The sequence below is a fragment of the Notamacropus eugenii genome, chromosome 2, assembly GCF_028372415.1.
Source record: "Notamacropus eugenii isolate mMacEug1 chromosome 2, mMacEug1.pri_v2, whole genome shotgun sequence".
In the NCBI taxonomy this organism is placed as follows: Eukaryota; Metazoa; Chordata; class Mammalia; order Diprotodontia; family Macropodidae; genus Notamacropus; species Notamacropus eugenii.
The window spans coordinates 28,392,805-28,411,436 of NC_092873.1; the positions used below are offsets into that span (position 1 = coordinate 28,392,805).

Genomic DNA, 18,632 nt, shown 5'->3' on the forward strand with positions numbered 1-18,632 from the left:
ACTGGCCACTAGAGGCCCACTTTGGGAAGGTTTCCAAGAGGGTGTCCCAACAAGGATGACAGAGACCTTCTCGTCATACTCATCTATTCATCCTGTGTCCTTCCAGGTCTGGAAGCCAAGACCCACAGTGTTGGTGGAAACCAAAATAGAGTAAACAGACAGGAATGTCACAATTTTAAGTCAACTTTTCCATAGTCCCTGAAGCTGAGAGGAGTTAAGGGAACACAGAAGGACCATGTTCTCCTGTAAATGGAAAAAAAGGGTATGCTCAGCTTTCTAGTTCTTTGGACATAGTTCCAAAGTGATCTACAAAATGATTGAATCACAGCATTAATAATGTCTCCTCCTTTCCACATCCCTCCCCACCCATTTGTCATTTTCCTTTTCTGTCCTATTAGCTAGTCCAATAGGGATGAGATAGTACCTCAGAATTATTTCAATATGCATTTCTCCAATCAATAGCGAGTAGGAGTATTCTTCTACATTACTATAGAGAGTCCTGATTACTTCATCGGAAAACAATCATGTCTTTTGTTCTTGGGCAATGCCTTTTGCTTCTCTAAATTTGACTGAATTCTCTATATATTTGAGAAAGGAGCCCTTTATCAGAGAAATTTGAAACATTTTCCCCCCTCAGTTACTATTGCTACCTGTATTTCCCCATATGTTTATTCTATTCTCCCTCTCCTTTCACCCTATCCTTCCTCAAGTGTTTACCTTCTGACTACCCCTCTCCAATCTAACCCTCCCTTCTATGACCATCCCACTCTTCTCTTAACCTTTTCAATCCTACTTTCGTGTACGGTAAGATAGATTTCTGTATCCAATTCAATGTGTCTATTGTTCCAGCTTTAAGGCAGTTCTGATGATAGTAAGGTTCACTCACTCCCTCTCACCTACCTTCTCTTCCCCTCTAATGACAAAGCTCTTTCTTGCCTCTTTTATATGAAGATTTAACCTATTCTACCTCTCCCTTTCCCTTTTTCCCAGTTCATTCCTCTTTCCCACCCCTTAATTTCATTTTATTCGTTATTTTCTTTTCATCTCACATCTGCCCTCTGTGTCTATGTCTGTCTGTATGTCTCTCCAAACATATATATCTCCTATTGACCCCAATAATGAGAAAGTACTTACAAGTTTCAAGTGTCATTTTGCTATGTAGAAATATAAATAGGTCAAGAAGGGGTGGAGCCAAGATGGCAGAGTGAAAGCAACGACTCACCTAAGCTCCTGGACAAATTCCTCTGGATACCTCTGAAAGGATAATCTGACCAAACTTTGGAGGTATGGAATCCAGTGGGTGACAGACTTTGACGGATTCGGAGCCCAGGTTAGAGTGGAAGGTTCACAGGAAGGATCTGTTCTGCGGGGGTGAGCCCCAGCGCACAGCACAGCGTGGTCAGCGCAGCAGGGCGGAAGGGACCTGAGAAGCCCGAGAGTGGTGGGCAGAACCAGCGGAGCAGGAGACCAGCCAAACCGAGCCGGTGAGAGCTGCTGAGCGCCAGATATCAGCGCAGCAGCCCTTGAAACCTTCAGCCTGAAGACTAAACTTCGGTAAGTCACCTACTTGAACTTCCGGGAGCCAGGATGGCGGAGTGATCAGTAAATGCTCTCTCCTCCCCCCTGATGACCGTGAAAGAACCATAAAATATTTCCCCAGAAAAATCCTGGATCAGCGGGAACAGCAGAAGGGGGCAAATAGTCTCATAACACCAGAGGCTAGGAAAATAGCAAAGGGGGATTCTTCCTACTGTGGCGGAGGCAATCCAGAAGGACAGAGGACCCAGGGCAGAGAAAATTCGCACTGAGACCCAGGCAAGCCTCAGCGCTGGGAGATGAGCCCCAGGAGGGGTGGGAACACGCATTAGCATCTAGGCGTGCCTCAGCCCTCCAAGGGAAAAGGGAAGACAATAGGGAAGCTGGGATCACCATCCCCTGACCTTGCCTTTGCCTCAGGTCAGCTGAGGAGATCTCCTGTGACCAGACCACCCCTCCCACACACTTAACAAGCTAACCCCAGGGTTGATCTGGGAAACAAAAAACAAAACCCTGCTTTTAGCTTCTTCACACATCAGCTCAACACAAAGTTCTGTACCTTCTGACTGAAAGAACCAGAAGCTACAACACTCAGCCAACATCATGAATCAGAAAAAGCAGACGAAAAGTGAAAAAAACCATAGAATCTTTCTATGGGGATAAGGACCAAAACACAAACACCAAAGAGGTCAGAGCTGAGACTGTACTTCCATCTGAAACTTCAGAAGGGACTATGAATTTCTCGCGAGCACAACTAGATTACCTGGAACAGCTGAAGAAGGGAATAGGAGTAAAATTGGCCAATGATTTTAAAATTATAAAAAAAGAATTCACTGATGAGAACATCACTTTGAAAAGGAAAATTGAACAAATGGAAAAGGAAGTTCAAAAATTAACTGGAGAAAATAATTCCCTAAAAGGAAGAGTTAATCAAACGGAAAAGGAAACCCAAAACCTAATTGGGAAAATTGATCAAATGGAAAAAGAAACACAAAACCTAACTGGGAAAATCGGTCGAATGGAAAAAGAAGTACAAAAATTAAATGGAGAAAATAGCTCCTTAAAGGGAAAAATTGGTCAGATGGAAAAGGAGATGCAAAAGTTAACTAAAGAAAACAATACGATGAAGATTAGAATTGGGCAAGTAGAAACTAATGACTCAATGAGGCAACAAGAATCAGTCAAACAAAATCTAAAGAATGAAAAGATAGAAGAAAATGTAAAATATTTAATTGGAAAAACAACTGACCTGGAAAATAGATCCAGGAGAGAAAATTTAAGAATTATTGGCCTGCCAGAAACCCATGATGAAGAAAAGAGTCTGGACAATATCTTCCAGGAAATCATCAAGGAAAACTGCCCAGAAGTACTAGACTCAGAGGGCAAAATTGTCATCGAAAGAATCCACCGTTTCCCTCCCGAAAGGGATCCCAAACTCAAAACCCCAAGAAATATCGTTGCCAAATTCCAGAGCTATCAAGTGAAGGAGAAAATACTACAAGCAGCCAGAAAGAAACAATTCAAATATCAAGGACATACAGTCAGGATCACACAGGACCTTGCAGCTTCTACATTAAAAGATCAAAAGAATTGGAACCCAATATTCTGTAAGGCAAAAGAGTTGGGACTTCAACCAAGGATCAACTACCCAGCAAAGTTCAGCATAACATTTCAGGCAAGGAGAAAGTCATTCAATGAAATAAGGGAATTCCAGAGCTTCCTGACCAAAACACCAGAACTCAATAGACAATTTGATCTTCAAATGCAGGTCTCAAGAGAATCATAAAAAGGTAAACAGGGGGGAAAAAACAAAAACAAAAACTTGCTACTCAATCAGGGCAAACTGTTTACCTCCCTATAAGGGAGGATGATACCTGTTAATCTTGAGAACTGTGCAGCTATTATGATAAAACGGATACACGTAGAGGGAACGGGTATAAAGTAAATGATGTCATGTCAAAAATATGATTTAAGTATGAGAAGGAATTGTAATAGGAGGTGTGAAAAGGAGGAAGCAGAAAATGGCAAATTACATCACAGGAAGAAGTACAAAACTATAGTAGAGGGAAGGAGGGGAGGGAGATGAGCATTGTTTGAGAGGTACTCTCATCTGATTTGTTTAAAGGAGGGAACAATAATCTTAAGTAGATAATCCTAACTAGCTATATAAGGTAGTAGGAGGGGAAGGGGGAAGAAAGGGGAGGGAGGCTAAAAGGAAGGGAAGAAGCAATAAGAGTAAAGGGGAGTAAAAGGGAGGGGGGGCTAAAAGAAGGAGGGGAAGGCTGCAGGAGGAGGGGGAGAAAAGTGAATATTATTGAGGACGGGAAGGGAGACGGGAGAGTTAAAAGCACAAATGGTGGGAAAGAGGATGGAGGGAAATACACAGACTGTAATCATAACTGTGAATGTGAATGGAATGAACTCTCCCATAAAACGGAGACGGATAGCAGAATGGATTAAAAGCAACAATATGCTGCTTACAAGAAACACATTTGAAACGGGGGGATACACATAGGATAAAGGTCAAAGGATGGAGGAGAATATATTGTGCCTCAGCTCATGTAAGAAAGGCAGGAGTAGCAATCCTAATCTCAGACAAAGCAAAAGCAGAAATAGATCTAATCAAAAGGGATAAGGATGGAAACTATATCCTGCTAAAAGGCACCATAGACAATGAAGCAATATCATTACTAAACATGTATGCTCCAAGTGGTATAGCATCCAGATTCTTAGAGGAGAGGTTGGGGGAGTTGAAGGAAGAAATTGATAGCAAAACTATACTACTGGGGGACCTCAACCTCCCCCTCTCTGAACTCGATAAATCTAACCTCAAAATAAACAAGAAAGAGGTTAAGGAGGTAAATAAAACTCTGGATAAGGTAGATATGATAGATCTTTGGAGAAAATTAAATGGGAATAGAAAGGAATACACCTTTTTCTCAGCGGTACATGGAACATTTACAAAAATTAACCATGTACTAGGACATAAAAATCTCACAATCCAGTGCAGAAAGGTAGAGATAATCAATGCATCCTTCTCAGATCATAATGCATTAAAAATTACATGTAATAAAAGGCCATGGAAAGATAAACCAAAAATCAATTGGAAACTAAATAATCTAATTCTAAAGAAGGGTTGGGTTAAAGAAGAAATCATAGAAACAATCAACAATTTCATTCAAGAGAATGACAATAGTGAGACAACATACCAAATCTTATGGGATGCTGCAAAAGCAGTTATTAGGGGAAGTTTTATATCTTTGAATGCTTACATAAATAAAATAGAGAGAGAGGAGATCAATGACTTGGGCTTGCAGTTGAAAAAGCTAGAAAAAGAACAAATTGAAAATCCCCAAGTAAATACCAAATTAGAAATACTGAAAACCAAAGGAGAGATTAATAAAATTGAAATTAAGAAAACTATTGAATTAATAAATAAAACCAATAGTTGCTTTTATGAAAAAACTAATAAAATTGATAAACCTTTGGTCAATCTGATTAAAACAAAGAAAGAAGAAAATCAAATTACTAATATTAAAAATGAAAGGGGTGAACTCACCCCCAATGAGGAGGAAATTAAAACAATAATTAGAAACTACTTTGCCCAACTTTATGCCCACAAATTCGATAATCTAAATGAGATGGATGAATATTTTAAAAAACACAAATTGCCCAGATTAACAGAAGAGGAAGTTGAATACTTAAACAACCCCATCTCAGAAAAAGAAATTGAACAAGCCATCAGTGAACTCCCTAGGAAAAAATCTCCAGGGCCAGATGGATTCACAAGTGAATTCTATCAAACATTTAAAGAACAGTTAATTCCAATACTACATAGACTATTTTTGAAAATTTGGGAAGAAGGAGTCCTCCCAAATTCTTTCTATGATACAAATATGGTTTTGATACCCAAACCAGGAAGAGACAAAACAGAGAAAGAAAATTATAGACCAATTTCCCTAATGAATATAGATGCAAAAATTTTAAATAAGATTTTACCAAAACGAATACAGCATCTTATCATGAGATTATACATTGTGATCAAGTAGGATTCATACCAGGATTACAGGGCCGGTTCAATATTAGGAAAACTATTACCATTATCGATCACATCAACAACAAAGCCAACAAAAACCACATGATTATCTCAATAGATGAAGAAAAAACTTTTGACAAAATACAACACCCATTCCTACTAAAAACACTGGAGAACGTAGGAATAAAGGGAACTTTCCATAAAATAATAAGCAATATCTATCTAAAACCTACAGCAAGCATTATATGCAATGGGGATAAGGTAGATGCATTCCCAATAAGATCAGGGGTGAAACAAGGATGTCCATTATCATCACTATTATTCAATATGGCACTAGAAATGTTAGCTGTAGCTATTAGACAAGATAAAGATATTGAAGGAATAAGAATAGCCAAAGAAGAAACTAAGTTATCACTCTTTGCAGATGATATGATGATCTACTCAGAGAATTCCAGAGATTCAAGTAAAAAATTACTTGAAATAATAAACAACTTTGGCAAAGTTGCAGGTTACAAAATAAACCCACACAAATCTTCTGCATTCCTATATATTATCAACAAAGTCCAACAGCAAGAGATAGAAAGAGAAATCCCATTTAAAGCTAGGGTAGACAGTATAAAATACTTAGGAGTTTACCTGCCAAAACAAACCCAGGGATTATATGAACACAATTACAAGACACTTTTGCACAAATAAAGTCAGATTTAAGTAAGTGGAAAATCATTAGTTGCTCATGGGTAGGCCGTGGTAATATAATAAAAATGACAACTCTACCTAAATTAATTCACTTATTTAGTGCCATACCAATTAAACTATCAGATAATTATTTTCTAGAGCTGGATAAAATAATATCAAAATTCATTTGGAAAAACAAAAGGTCCAGAATATCAAAGGGACTAATGAAAAGAAATGCTTGGGAAGGTGGCCTAGCGCTACCAGACCTCAAACTGTACTATAAAGCAGCAATTATCAAAACCACTTGGTATTGGCTAAGAAACAGAGAGGTAGACAAGTGGAATAGACTTGGCACTCAAGACGCAGTAGGCAAGGAATATAGCAACCTTCTGTTTGATAAACCCAAGGACCCCAGCTTCTGGGATAAGAACTCACTGTTTAACAAAAATTGCTGGGAAAACTGGATAACAGTGTGGCGGAAATTAGGCATAGACCCATACCTGACACCGTACACAAGAATAAAGTCCAAATGGGTACCTGATTTAGGTATAAAGATTGATACCATGAATAAACTGGAGAAGCAAGGAATAGTGTATTTATCAGATCTATGGAGAAGGGAAGAATTTTTTACTAAAGGAGAGATAGAAAGCATTATGAAATGCAAAATGGATAACTTTGATTACATTAAACTGAGAAGTTTTTGCACAACCAAACCCAATGCAACCAAAATTCAGAGGGATGTAGTAAATTGGGAAAGAATTTTTACAGCTAAGCTCGGGGATAAAGGCCTCATTTCTAGAATATATAGAGAACTGACTCAAATGCATAATCATACAAGTCATTCCCCAATTGATAAATGGTCAAAGGATATGAACAGGCAATTTTCGGAAGAAGAAATTAAAGATATCTATAATCATATGAAAAAACGCTCTAAATCACTATTGATTAGAGAGATGCAAATCAAAACAACTCTGAGGTACCACATCACACCTATAAGATTGGCAAACATGACAGAACAAGAAAATGATAAATGCTGGAGAGGATGTGGGAGAGTTGGAACCCTAATTCATTGTTGGTGGAGCTGTGAGCGCATCCAACCATTCTGGAGAGCAATTTGAAACTATGCCGAAAGGGCTACAAAAATGTGCATACCTTTTGACCCAGAAATATCGCTACTAGGATTGTGTCCCCAAGAGATCATAAAAATGGGAAAGGGTCCCACATGTACAAAAATATTTATAGCAGCACTTTTTGTAGTTGCCAGAAACTGGAAGTCAAGGGGATGTCCATCAATTGGGGAATGGCTGAATAAATTATGGTATATGAATGTAATGGAGTACTATTGTGCCATAAGAAATGATGAACAAGAAGACTTCAGAGAGTCCTGGAAGGACTTATATGATCTAATGCTGAGTGAAAAGAGCAGAACCAGGAGAACTTTGTGCACAGCAACGACCACAGCGTGCGAGAGTTTTTTCTGGTAGACTTGGAATTTCATAATAACGCAAGAACTTCTTTTTTTTTTTTTTAGAGTAAAAATTAATTTTTTTTAATTTTTTTTAAATTTTTTTTTATTTAGCTTTTAACATTCATTTTCACAAAATTTTGGGTTACAAATTTTCTCCCCTTTTCTCCCCTCCCCCCCCAAATGCCAAGCATTCTAATTGCCCCTATGACCAATCTGCTCTCTCTTCTATCATCCCTCTCTGCCCTTATCTCTGTCTTCTCTTTTGTACTGTAGGGCCAGATAGCTTTCTATACCCCTTTACCTGTATTTCTTATTTCCTAGTGGTAAGAACATTACAGTTGATCCTAACACTTTGAGTTCCAACTTCTTTAGCTCCCTCCCTCTCCACCCCTTCCCTTTGGAAGGCAAGCAATTCAATATAGGCCAAATCTGTGTAGTTTTGCAAATGACTTCCATAATAGTTGTGTTGTATAGGACTAACTATATTTCCCTCCATCCTATCCTGTCCCCCATTACTTCTATTCTCTTTTGATCCTATCCCTCCCCATGAGTGTTGACCTCAAATTGCACTCTCCTCCCCATGCCCTCCCTTCTATCATCCCCCCCCCCACTCTGCTTATCCCCTTATCCTCCACTTTCCTGTATTGTAAGATAGGTTTTCATACCAAAATGAGTAGGCATTTTATTCTTTCCTTTAGTGGAATGTGATGAGAGTAGACTTCATGTTTTTCTCTCACCTCCCCTCTTTATCCCTCCACTAATGAGTCTTTTGCTTGCCTCTTTTATGAGAGATAATTTGCCCCATTCAATTCTCCCTTTCTCCTCCCAATATCTTTCTCTCTCACTGCTTGATTTCATTTTTTTTTTAAGATATGATCCCATCCTCTTCAATTCACTCTGTGCACTCTGTCTCTATGTGTGTGTGCGTGTGTGCATGTGTGTGTGTGTACTCCCACCCAGTACCCAGATACTGAAATGTTTCAAGAGTTACAAATATTGTCTTTCCATGTAGGAATGTAAACAGTTCAACTGTAGTAAGTCCCTTATGACTTCTCTTTGCTGTTCACCTTTTCATGGTTCTCTTCATTCTTGTGTTTGGAAGTCAAATTTTCTTTTCAGCTCTCGTCTTTTCATCAAGAATGCTTGAAAATCCTCTATTTCATTGAAAGACCAATTTTTCCCCTGAAGTATTATACTCAGTTTTGCTGGGTAGGTGATTCTTGGTTTTAGTCCTAGTTCCTTTGACTTCTGGAATATCCTATTCCATGCCCTTCGATCCCTTAATGTAGAAGCTGCTAGATCTTGTGTTATCCTGATTGTATTTCCACAATACTTGAATTGTTTCTTTCTAGCTGCTTGCAATATTTTCTCTTTCACCTGGGAGTTCTGGAATTTGGCCACAATGTTCCTAGGAGTTTCTCTTTTTGGATCTCTTTCATGTGGTGTTCTGTGGATTCCTTGAATATTTATTTTGCCCTCTGGTTCTAGAATCTCAGGGCAGTTTTCCTTGATAATTTCATGAAAGATGATGTCTAGGCTCTTCTTTTGATCATGGCTTTCAGGTAGTCCCATAATTTTTAAATTGTCTCTCCTGGATCTATTTTCAAGGTCAGTTGTTTTTCCAATGAGATATTTCACATTATCTTCCATTTTTCCATTCCTCTGGCTTTGTTCTGTGATTTCTTGCTTTCTCATAAAGTCCTTAGCCTCCATCTGTGCCATTCTAATTTTGAAAGAACTATTTTCTTCAGTGAGCTTTTGAATCTCCTTTTCCATTTGGCTAATTCTGCTTTTGAAAGCATTCTTCTCCTCATTGGCTTTTTGAACCTCTTTTGCCAATTGAGTTAGGCTAGTTTTCAAGGTGTTATTTTCTTCAACATTTTTTTGGGTCTCCTTTAGCAGGGAGCTGATTTGCTGTTCATGCTTTGACTTCATGTCTCTCATTTCTCTTCCCAGCTTTTCCTCCACCTCTCTAACTTGATTTTCAAAATTCTTTTTGAGCTCTTCCATGGCCTGAGCCCATTGAGTGGGCTGGGACACAGAAGCCTTGATTTCTGTGTCTTTGCCTGATGGTAAGCATTGTTCTTCCTCATCAGAAAGGAAGGGAGGAAATGCCTGTTCCCCAAGAAAGTAACCTTCTATAGTCTTATTTCTTTTCCCTTTTATGGGCATTTTCCCAGCCAGTGACTTGACCTCTGAATATTTTCCTCACACCCACCTCACCTCCTGCTCCTCCCAGCCAGTGTTTGGGGTCTCGCAAGAACTTCTTAAAAAAAAAATCCCAATGGTGGTTTTCTAAGGCAAAATGCCTTCCACACTCAGAGAAAGAAATATGGAAGTCATTTGCAGAATGTAGCAGATCATGTTTGTGTATGTGTAAGTTTTTGTGTATCATGTTTTGATTTGTTATATGATTTCTTCCATTTATTTTAGTTCGACTACATAGCATGACTATAGTGAAAATACACTCAATAGGAAAGTATATGTAGAACCTATACAGAATTGTATGCAGTCGTGGGGAGGGAGGGGGGGAGTGGGGGGTAGGTGTGGGGGGGATAAAATCTCAATTGTATGGCAGTGATTGTTAAACATTAAAATATTAAAAAAATATATAAATAGGTCAACCTTATTAAATCCCTTGCAATTTCCCTTTCCTGTTTACCTTTTTGTGCTTCTCTAGATTCTTTTATTTGAATGTCAGTTTTTCGATTTAGCTCTTCTCTTTTCACCAAGAATGCTTGAAAGCTCACTATTACACTGAATGTCACTTTTTCCCCTGAAGGATTATACTCAGTTTCCCGGGTAGGTGATTCTTGGTTCTAATTCTAGTTCCTTTATCTTCAAGAAATTAATATTCCACGTCCTCTGTTTCTTTAATGGAGAAGCTGCTAAATCTTGTGTTATTCTAACTGTGGATCCATATTTGAATTGTTTCTTTTTGGCTGCTTGCAGTCTTTTCTTTTTGACCTGGACTTTGGTGATAATAATCCTAGAAGTTTTCATTTTGGGATTTCTTTCTGGAAGTGGTTAGTTGATTCTTTTCATTTCTCTTTTACCCTCTGGTTCTCAACTGTCAGGGCAGTTTTCCTCTATAATTTCTTGAAAGATGATGTCTAGGCTCTTTTTTTTTATCATGGTTGTTAGCTAGTCTAACTTATAAATTATCTCTCCTGGATCTATTTTTCATATCACTTCTTTTTCCAATGAGATATTCTACATTGTCTTCTACTTTTTCATTCTTTTGGTTTCATTTTGTTTTTTCTTGATGTCTTCTAAAGTCCTTAGCTTCCCTTTGGTCCATTCTATTTTTTAATTAATTAATTTTTAGTTTCCAACATCTACTTCCACAAGATTGTGAATTTCAAATTTTCTCTCCATCTCTCCTCTCCCTTCAGCCAACAGCAGTATGCATTCTGATTTCCCCTTTGCCCAGTCTGCTCTTTCTTCTGTCATCCTTCCTCCACCCATACTTTTATCCCCTTCTTTCTATTTTCCAGTATGGCAGAATAGATTTATATACCCCATTGCGTGTACATTTTATTTCTCAGTTCCATGTAAAAACAACTTTCAGCATTCTTTTTCAAACCTTTCAGTTCCAAATTCTTTCCCTTCCTTTCTCTCCCTCCACTCTCATTGAGAAGGCAAGCAATTAGATGTTATATGTATCATGCAAAACACTTCCGTATCAGTCATGTAGTGAAAGACTCATTATATTTCTCTCCATTCTACCTCACCCCCATTTATTGTATTCTCTTCTTTGACCTCCTCAAAAGTGTTTGCTTCTGCTTACCCCATCCTCCCATTTGTCCTCCCTTCTATCATCTCCCCCCTCTCTTGTCCCCTTCCCCCTCCTTTCCTGTAGGATAAGATAGATTTTGAAGTCTAATTTAGTGTGTATGTTATTTCCTCCTTAAGCCAAACCCAATGGGAACAAGATTCACTCATTCCCTCTCACCTCCTCCTCTTCCTCTCCATTATAAAAGCTTTTCCCCTTTTACATGAGATAATTTATTTCTACTCCCTTTCTCCTTCTCCCAGTACATTCCTCTCACCTCTTATTTTATTTTTTAGATATAATTCCTTCCTAAAGCTCTGTCTTTATCTCTCTCTCTATATATACTTATATATAATATATGCACACATTATATGTATATATATATATATGTGTATATATATATATATATATATATACACATATATATATATATATGCATATACACTGTATACACACGCAGGGATGTACACATTGACAACGAGTTTGACACATGCATTGCCAGTGCTATCTCAATGTTAGGGAGGCACTGAAGAAAAGTTTGGGAGAGAAGAGACTGACTACCAAACTGAAGGTCTACAGAGCCATTGTGCTGACCTCGTTGTATGCCTGAGAAACATGGACAGTCTTCCACTTCCATGCCAGCAAACTGAATCACTTCCATTTCAACCGCCTTAGGAAAATTCTGAGGATCACCTGGAAGGACAAGGTACCAGACACTGAAGTCCTCGCTCGAGCTAAATTACCAAGTATTCAAACTATGCTTCAGAGAGTGCAACTCCAATGCAAAAGGTACTCTTGCCAAAAAGACTGTTTTATGGAGAACTTGCATGAGGCAGGCTATCTATCATGTGGTGGTGAGAAGAAACGATACAAGAACATTTTCAAGGTCTCTCTAAAGAACTTTAGATTTGATTGTGCCATATGGGAGACACTAGCACAGGACCCCTCAGCATGGCATGTCCACATCAAGAAAGAGTGATGTGCTCTATAAGGAAAGCAGAAATGAGACAGTAGAAAGTAAAGGTAGGATGTGCAAATTTGGAGTATCCACCCGAAATATTCACACATCCTCTCTGTACTTAATCTGTGGTAGAGCATTCCAAACTCATATTAGTCTGATCAGCCACAGTCAGACACATTGAAACTTGATTTTTTCGTGATATTATTTTGGTCCTCTTCGAGAATGAAGGACAACAACCATGTGTATGTATTCCCTCCAACTAATCTAATACTAAGAAAAGTCTCATGAGTTGCAAATATCATCTTTCCATCTAGGGATGTAAACATTTCCACTTTAATAAGTCCCTTATTATTTCTCTTTCCTGTTTACATTTTCATCCTTCTCTTGATTCTTGTATTTGAAAGTCAAATTGTCTATTCAGCTCTGGTCTTTTCATCAAGAATGCTGTAAAGTCCTCCATTTCATTGTCCATTTTTCCCCCTGAAGAATTATACTCAGTTTTGTAGGGTAGGTCATTCTTGGTTTTGATTCTAGCTGCTTTGTGCTCTAGAATATCATATTCCAAGTCGTTCGTTAATGTAGAAGCTGTAAATCTTGTGTTATCTTGACTTGAATTGTTTCTTTGTGGATGCTTGCAATATTTTCTCCTGACCTGGGAACTCTGGAATTTGGATACAATACTTCTAGGTGTTTTCCTTTTGGTATTTATTTCATGAAGTGATTGGTAGATTCTTTCGATTTCTATTTTGCCCCCTTGTTCTAGAATATGAGGGCAAATTTTCTTCATAACATCTTCAAAGATTATGGGCTCTTTTTTATCATGGCTGTTAGCTAGTCCAATAACTTTTAAATTATCTCCTCTGGAACTGTTTTACAGGTTAGTTATTTTTCCAACGAGATATTTCACATTGTCTTCTATTTTTTCATTTTTTTTGTTTTATGATTTTGCATAAAGTCTTTAGCTTCCATTTGCTCCATTTTCATACTTAAGCAATTATTTTATTCAGTGAACTTTTGTACTTCCTTTTTGATTTGGCCAATTCTGCTTTTTAAGACTTCTCGTCAATGTCCTTTTGCCATGTGAGTCTATCTATTTTCTAAGGTGTTATTTTCTTCAGAAATTTTTGGCTTTCCTTTTTCAGACTTTTGACTCATTTTAATAATTTTCTTGCATCACTCTCATTTCTCTTTCAATTTTTCTTTACTTTTCTTACTCAATTTTCAAAATCCTTTTTCAGCTCTTCCATGGACTGTGACAAATTCATGTTGTTCTTGGAGACTCTGGATGTTGGAGCTTTGACTTTGTCTTCTTTTGGTTGTGATGTGATCTTCCCCGTCACCAAAGTAAGATTCTATGGTCTGATTTTTTCCCCACAGTTGGCTCATTTTCCCAGCCAATTACTAGACTTTTTAGCTCTTTGTTAAGGTAGGACTCTGCTTCCAGTGTGGAAAGGATTTTGTGCAGCTGTTTTCAGAGATATTTCTAGGGACTTGTAAATTTTCAGTTCTTCTCAAGTGGCATGATCAAAGGAGAGTTGTTTACTCCCCTTCTAGTCTGCGCTCTCGTCTGTGAGTGACCATAAGCACTCTTTTCTGCCTTGCAACTGCGATTAGGATTCCCTCTCCATCACCACAAGCTCCATCATTCGAACACTCCTCCTCACCCCAGGACTCCTTCCCTGAACCCTGATTGAATTTTGGCAGAGAAAGAGAATCCTGCCTCAGTACCAGCAAAGAGTTCCCTGCAATCCCTCTCTGATCAACTGATTGATACTCCCACTTTCTGAGAACTGAGAGCACTAGAAGAAGCCCTCCCCTTGACATCTGCCACCTTGGGGCTGGGGCTAGACCAAGGTCCTCTCTCATCCAAGTCTGACACATCTTTCTTACTGACCTCCCAAATTGTCTTTGGCATTTGCGAGTTGAGAAGTTTGGAAATCACCACAGCTGTCAGTGATTCCTCAATTCTAATTTTTAAGGAATTTTTTTCTTCACTGAGCTTTTGTAGTTCCTTTTCCCTTTGGTCAACTTTTTTGGTATACTTTTTAAGGAGTTGTTTCCTTCAGTGATATTTTTTGTGCGTTCCCCTTTTACCATTTGGCCTAGTCTGCATTTTAAGTTGTTATTTTCTTCAGTATTTACAAAGCTGTTGACTATTTTTTCATGATTTTATTGCATCACTCTTATTTCTCTTCCCAATTTTTCCTCTACATCGCTTACTTGATTTTTAAAATCCTTTTTGATCCCTTCCATGGCCAGAGACCAATTCATATTATTCTTGGAGTCTTTGGGTGTAGGCACTTTGAGTTTGTGATCTTATGAGTTTGTATTTTGATCTCCCTCATCACCATAGTAACTTTCTATGGTCAGGATTTTTTTCCATTGTTTGTTCATTTACCCATCCTAATTAGTTGGCTTTTAACCTCCTTCTTAAAGTAGGGCTCTGCACCCAGGGTGGAGGGTGCTCTGTCCCAAGTTTCAGGGGTTTTGAGTAGATGTTTTCAAAGATACTTCGAGGGACCTATAAGTATTCAGCTCTTCCAAGTTGGTATGATCTATGGAGAGGTGTGTTTACTATGCTTTGGCCTGTTCTCTGGTCAGAGTGACTGCAACCACTCTTTTCTTCACTGGAACTGTGAGGAGGATCCGTATTGCATTGTATCTACAAGTTCTGGTGTGCCAATGCTCTTCCTGGCCCTGGGACTGCCACCTAGGATTGCAACCCAGATTTGAGTATAGGTAAAGCAACAGAGTCCTGCCTCAGTGTTAGAAGAGAAACCTGTAATCAAGTTCTGATCAGTCATTTGACCCCCTTATCATCTGTGGGCTGAAAGTTCTGGAAGCAGCTGCTACTGCTCCTGATTCAATCACCCTGAAGCCTGCTCCAGTTGTTCTAGGGTATTATCTGTGCTGGTGCAGCCTGGGCTGGACAGTGTCCCTCTGTCATTCTGGTGCAACAGACCTTTCCTGTTGACCTTTCAGGCTGTCTTGGATCAGATAATTGTTTCACTCTTTCTTTCTGTTGGTTCTGCTGCTCTAGAATTTGTTTAGAGCAATAATTTAAAGGTATTTGGAGGGGTTTGGGCCCAAAGTAACGTGAGTGTCTGCCTTCATTCCATCATCTCAGTTCCTCCTCTCCTGTTGACACACTTTTGTTGTGCTATGACACTCATGTTCACTTCCAGAAAAGTTCCAAACATGAGTGGGTCTAAGGTTGAAATGACAGCTACACTTACCTCTATCAGGTAACTCTTATGCCCTGTACCCATATATCAATCTACACTTAGTGGATACAATGCTGGGCCTAGAGTCAGGAAGACCTTAGCTACAATTATTCCTCAGATACTTATGAGGGGAGATAGAAAGGATGAAGGAGGAGGAGCTCAGGAGAAGGAGAAGAAAGGGAGAGAAAGGACAGAGGGAGAGAGAGAGAGAGAGAGAGAGAGAGAGAGAGAGAGAGAGAGAGAGAGAGAGAGACAGAGACAGAGAGAGACACAGAGACAGAGACAGAGACAGAAAGAGAGAGAGAGACAGAGACAGAGAGACAGAGAGACAGAGAGAGACAGAGACAGAGAGAAAGATAGAAAGACAGGCAGGGGGAAGAGAGATGACGATAGCAGATTTTGAGATATTTAAAGTTTCCTCTAAGAGCAGAATTTTACCACAGGTTCCACTGTGATTATTCTTGCTCAGTCATTTTTCAGTCAGGTCTGACTCTGTGATCCTATTTGAGACTTTCTTGGCAGTTATTATAATGGTGTTGTTTCCACCTCCAGCTTGAGGCAAACAGAGTTAAGTGATTTGCCAAGAGTCAATCAGACAGTCGGTAAGAACTACAAATAGAGGCCACAATGTCATTTCCTGGGGTGTTCCAGATGACACAAGGCTTCTGGACCCACCTCCAGGCACTTACATGCTGGGATACTGTCTGCAAACAGCAAGTCCGTTCCACTATGGAATATGAGGGTCAGAAAGTTGTGAGGAGTATGGAAGAAGGAGGTGACTTCTGAAATTCAGTCCTAGAACGTGGATCCTGAAAGGCCATGGGCCCGTTTGGAGACTCACTGCCCTTTTGTCCCCTAAACCATAAAACATTTTTGCCCATTTCCCATTTTGGACAATGTTCACCAGTCTCAGATCTTGGTTTATTTTGGTGTTTCTGTATGGGGTGCATCAAGCACTGTCTTCCCTAGACATCATCAGGAAGGGTCCTTCCTTACATGTGAGCCTAAGGCTGGAATCCTCAACTCCTTACGTCGAGCAGGAGGCCAGGGCTTGTGCCTGCCTCTGGGAGGATAACAAGCCCTGGCCACTTGGCCCTACCTAGAGATCAGCAGGAAGAGGCTAACTGTTGGGAAGCATAGCAACAGAAATGTAGACACTTATACCATCCAGGACCTGGAATGAGGTAAGTAGTTACAGAACAAGGTAAATATGCCATTGACCAAGTAAAAGGAGACAAAAGTGCTTAACAACAGCAGGATGGACACAGTGACTCGGATTTCTGGGGAGACTCTGGGACAGCAGCTGTCCCTGTGCAGGTGCTGGACTTGCTGGTGGTGTTTCTGGAGGAGAATAACCTTGTAGCCACTTGTGCATACCATCAGTCCCAGAAAGGCCACATCTCGGAAAGTGAGTAACAATGTGAAATTGCTCCTTGGGTCTTTCCAGGTACAGATAATGACGTCAACTGTTACCGTGAAGTTGGTGTTGTGACTGTGTGGGCCTGTTATGCCTATGGCTGTACCGACTTCTATGAGCAGGTTGAAGAGCCAACAGAAGAGACAGGAAGGGATGATATAATTGGGGGCTCTGGCTTTGACCTCTTCCCATGGAGAGCTGACGGGGCTGATGACAATTGCTTGGAAACCACTCAGCAGGCACGTGCTACAGAGAGAAAGACCCAGACTGACTCTCTGAAGATCAAAGTCAATTTTACACGAGGTGTCATCCAGGAAATTTTTCACCCCAAATGCAGATATTGTCAGTGGGATACCCCTAGAGAGCAGAAAAATGAAGCTGGCTAAAATCAACTGGCTAATGATTTGGTCTGTGGGCCTCAGATTGCAGCTAGTGAAGATGAAAAAGGATAGGAGGATGGAATTCCCCAGGACCCCAAGCCCTGTCTGAGAAAGGTAAAGAGTCCCTAGTATGACATCATATGGAATCATTCCCTTAGTGTTACAGGTAGAACAATGATAGTCAATGCCAGGAGGACCTTGATAGTAAAGAAAGTGTAAAAAACGTCAGTGTAGCAAATGCTCTGAGGTTTCTTTTCTTCTTCCACCTTGCACTGGCAAATTCATGTTGGGTCGTTTAATTGTGGCTACTACCTCCCCTCACAAGCCCAGGAATGATCCTGAGATTTTGGAAGGGAGGTTGTCTTTGTAGTGTTACAGCTCATGAGCCCCCACCAGTGGGCTTCTTCTCATGTTTAGTATTTGGTATAATTTAATCATCAAATAAATATCTTTCTGAAAAAAGTTCTTATCTCTTTATCTATCTGTTTATTAAATTGCATTGTTTTGATTCTGAGTTTAATATACCCTAAAGAAAATGGGCATTGCCATACATATGTTAGAACATGGCAGAAGCAGCTAGGTGGCTCAATGGAGAGAACCTGGGTATAAGGGTCAAGAAGACATAAGTTCACATCTGTCTTCAGACACTTATTAGCAGCGTGATCCTGGGCAAGTCACTGAATGTCTGCCTGCTTCAGTATCCTCATCTGTAAAATGGGGATCAAAACTGCACCTCCCTCCCAGAGGTTGTTGTAAGGATCACATGAGGTAGTATTTGTAACATGCATAGCGCACAATGCCTGGCAAATTGCAGGCACTTAATAATTTCTTGTTTCCTTTCTTCTTTCCCTCGAATCTTATACTTGAACCTGCAGATCTACATTTCATACAACTTGCTTTTCTTTTAAAATATGTAATACAGTCAGTAAAGGGGTATCTTTTCAAGGGGTCTAGCAAAAACAGTTGGTACAAAACATCCCCCTCAATGTCCATGACAATCTTCCCCAACTCCATACAGGATCCAGGGGAAAATAGGCTAAAGCTTAGGCAGTCCATGGGGCAGTGGGGAACTCCCAGCTCCTGGAATTTTTTGAGGCTCCTGAGATAATCATTAGTGTAGACAAACTCAGCCGACATCATCCATTAGAAATGCTTGTCAA

At 39.6% G+C, this 18,632-nt stretch overlaps 1 protein-coding gene across 1 annotated transcript; it reads right to left on the minus strand.

Annotated features, from left to right (window-relative positions):
* Positions 1-16,833: 16,833 nt before the first annotated feature.
* Positions 16,834-17,622, minus strand: LOC140524819 (vomeronasal type-1 receptor 4-like). Its single transcript, XM_072639618.1, has one exon. It carries the CDS (start codon positions 17,620-17,622, stop codon positions 16,834-16,836), a length of 789 nt encoding a protein of 262 aa, XP_072495719.1.
* Positions 17,623-18,632: the final 1,010 nt, after the last annotated feature.

Excerpts from the sequence above, each read along its gene's own strand:
- LOC140524819 (XM_072639618.1), bottom strand. The coding sequence starts at position 17,622 with ATGATTCCATATGATGTCATACTAGGGACTCTTTACCTTTCTCAGACA.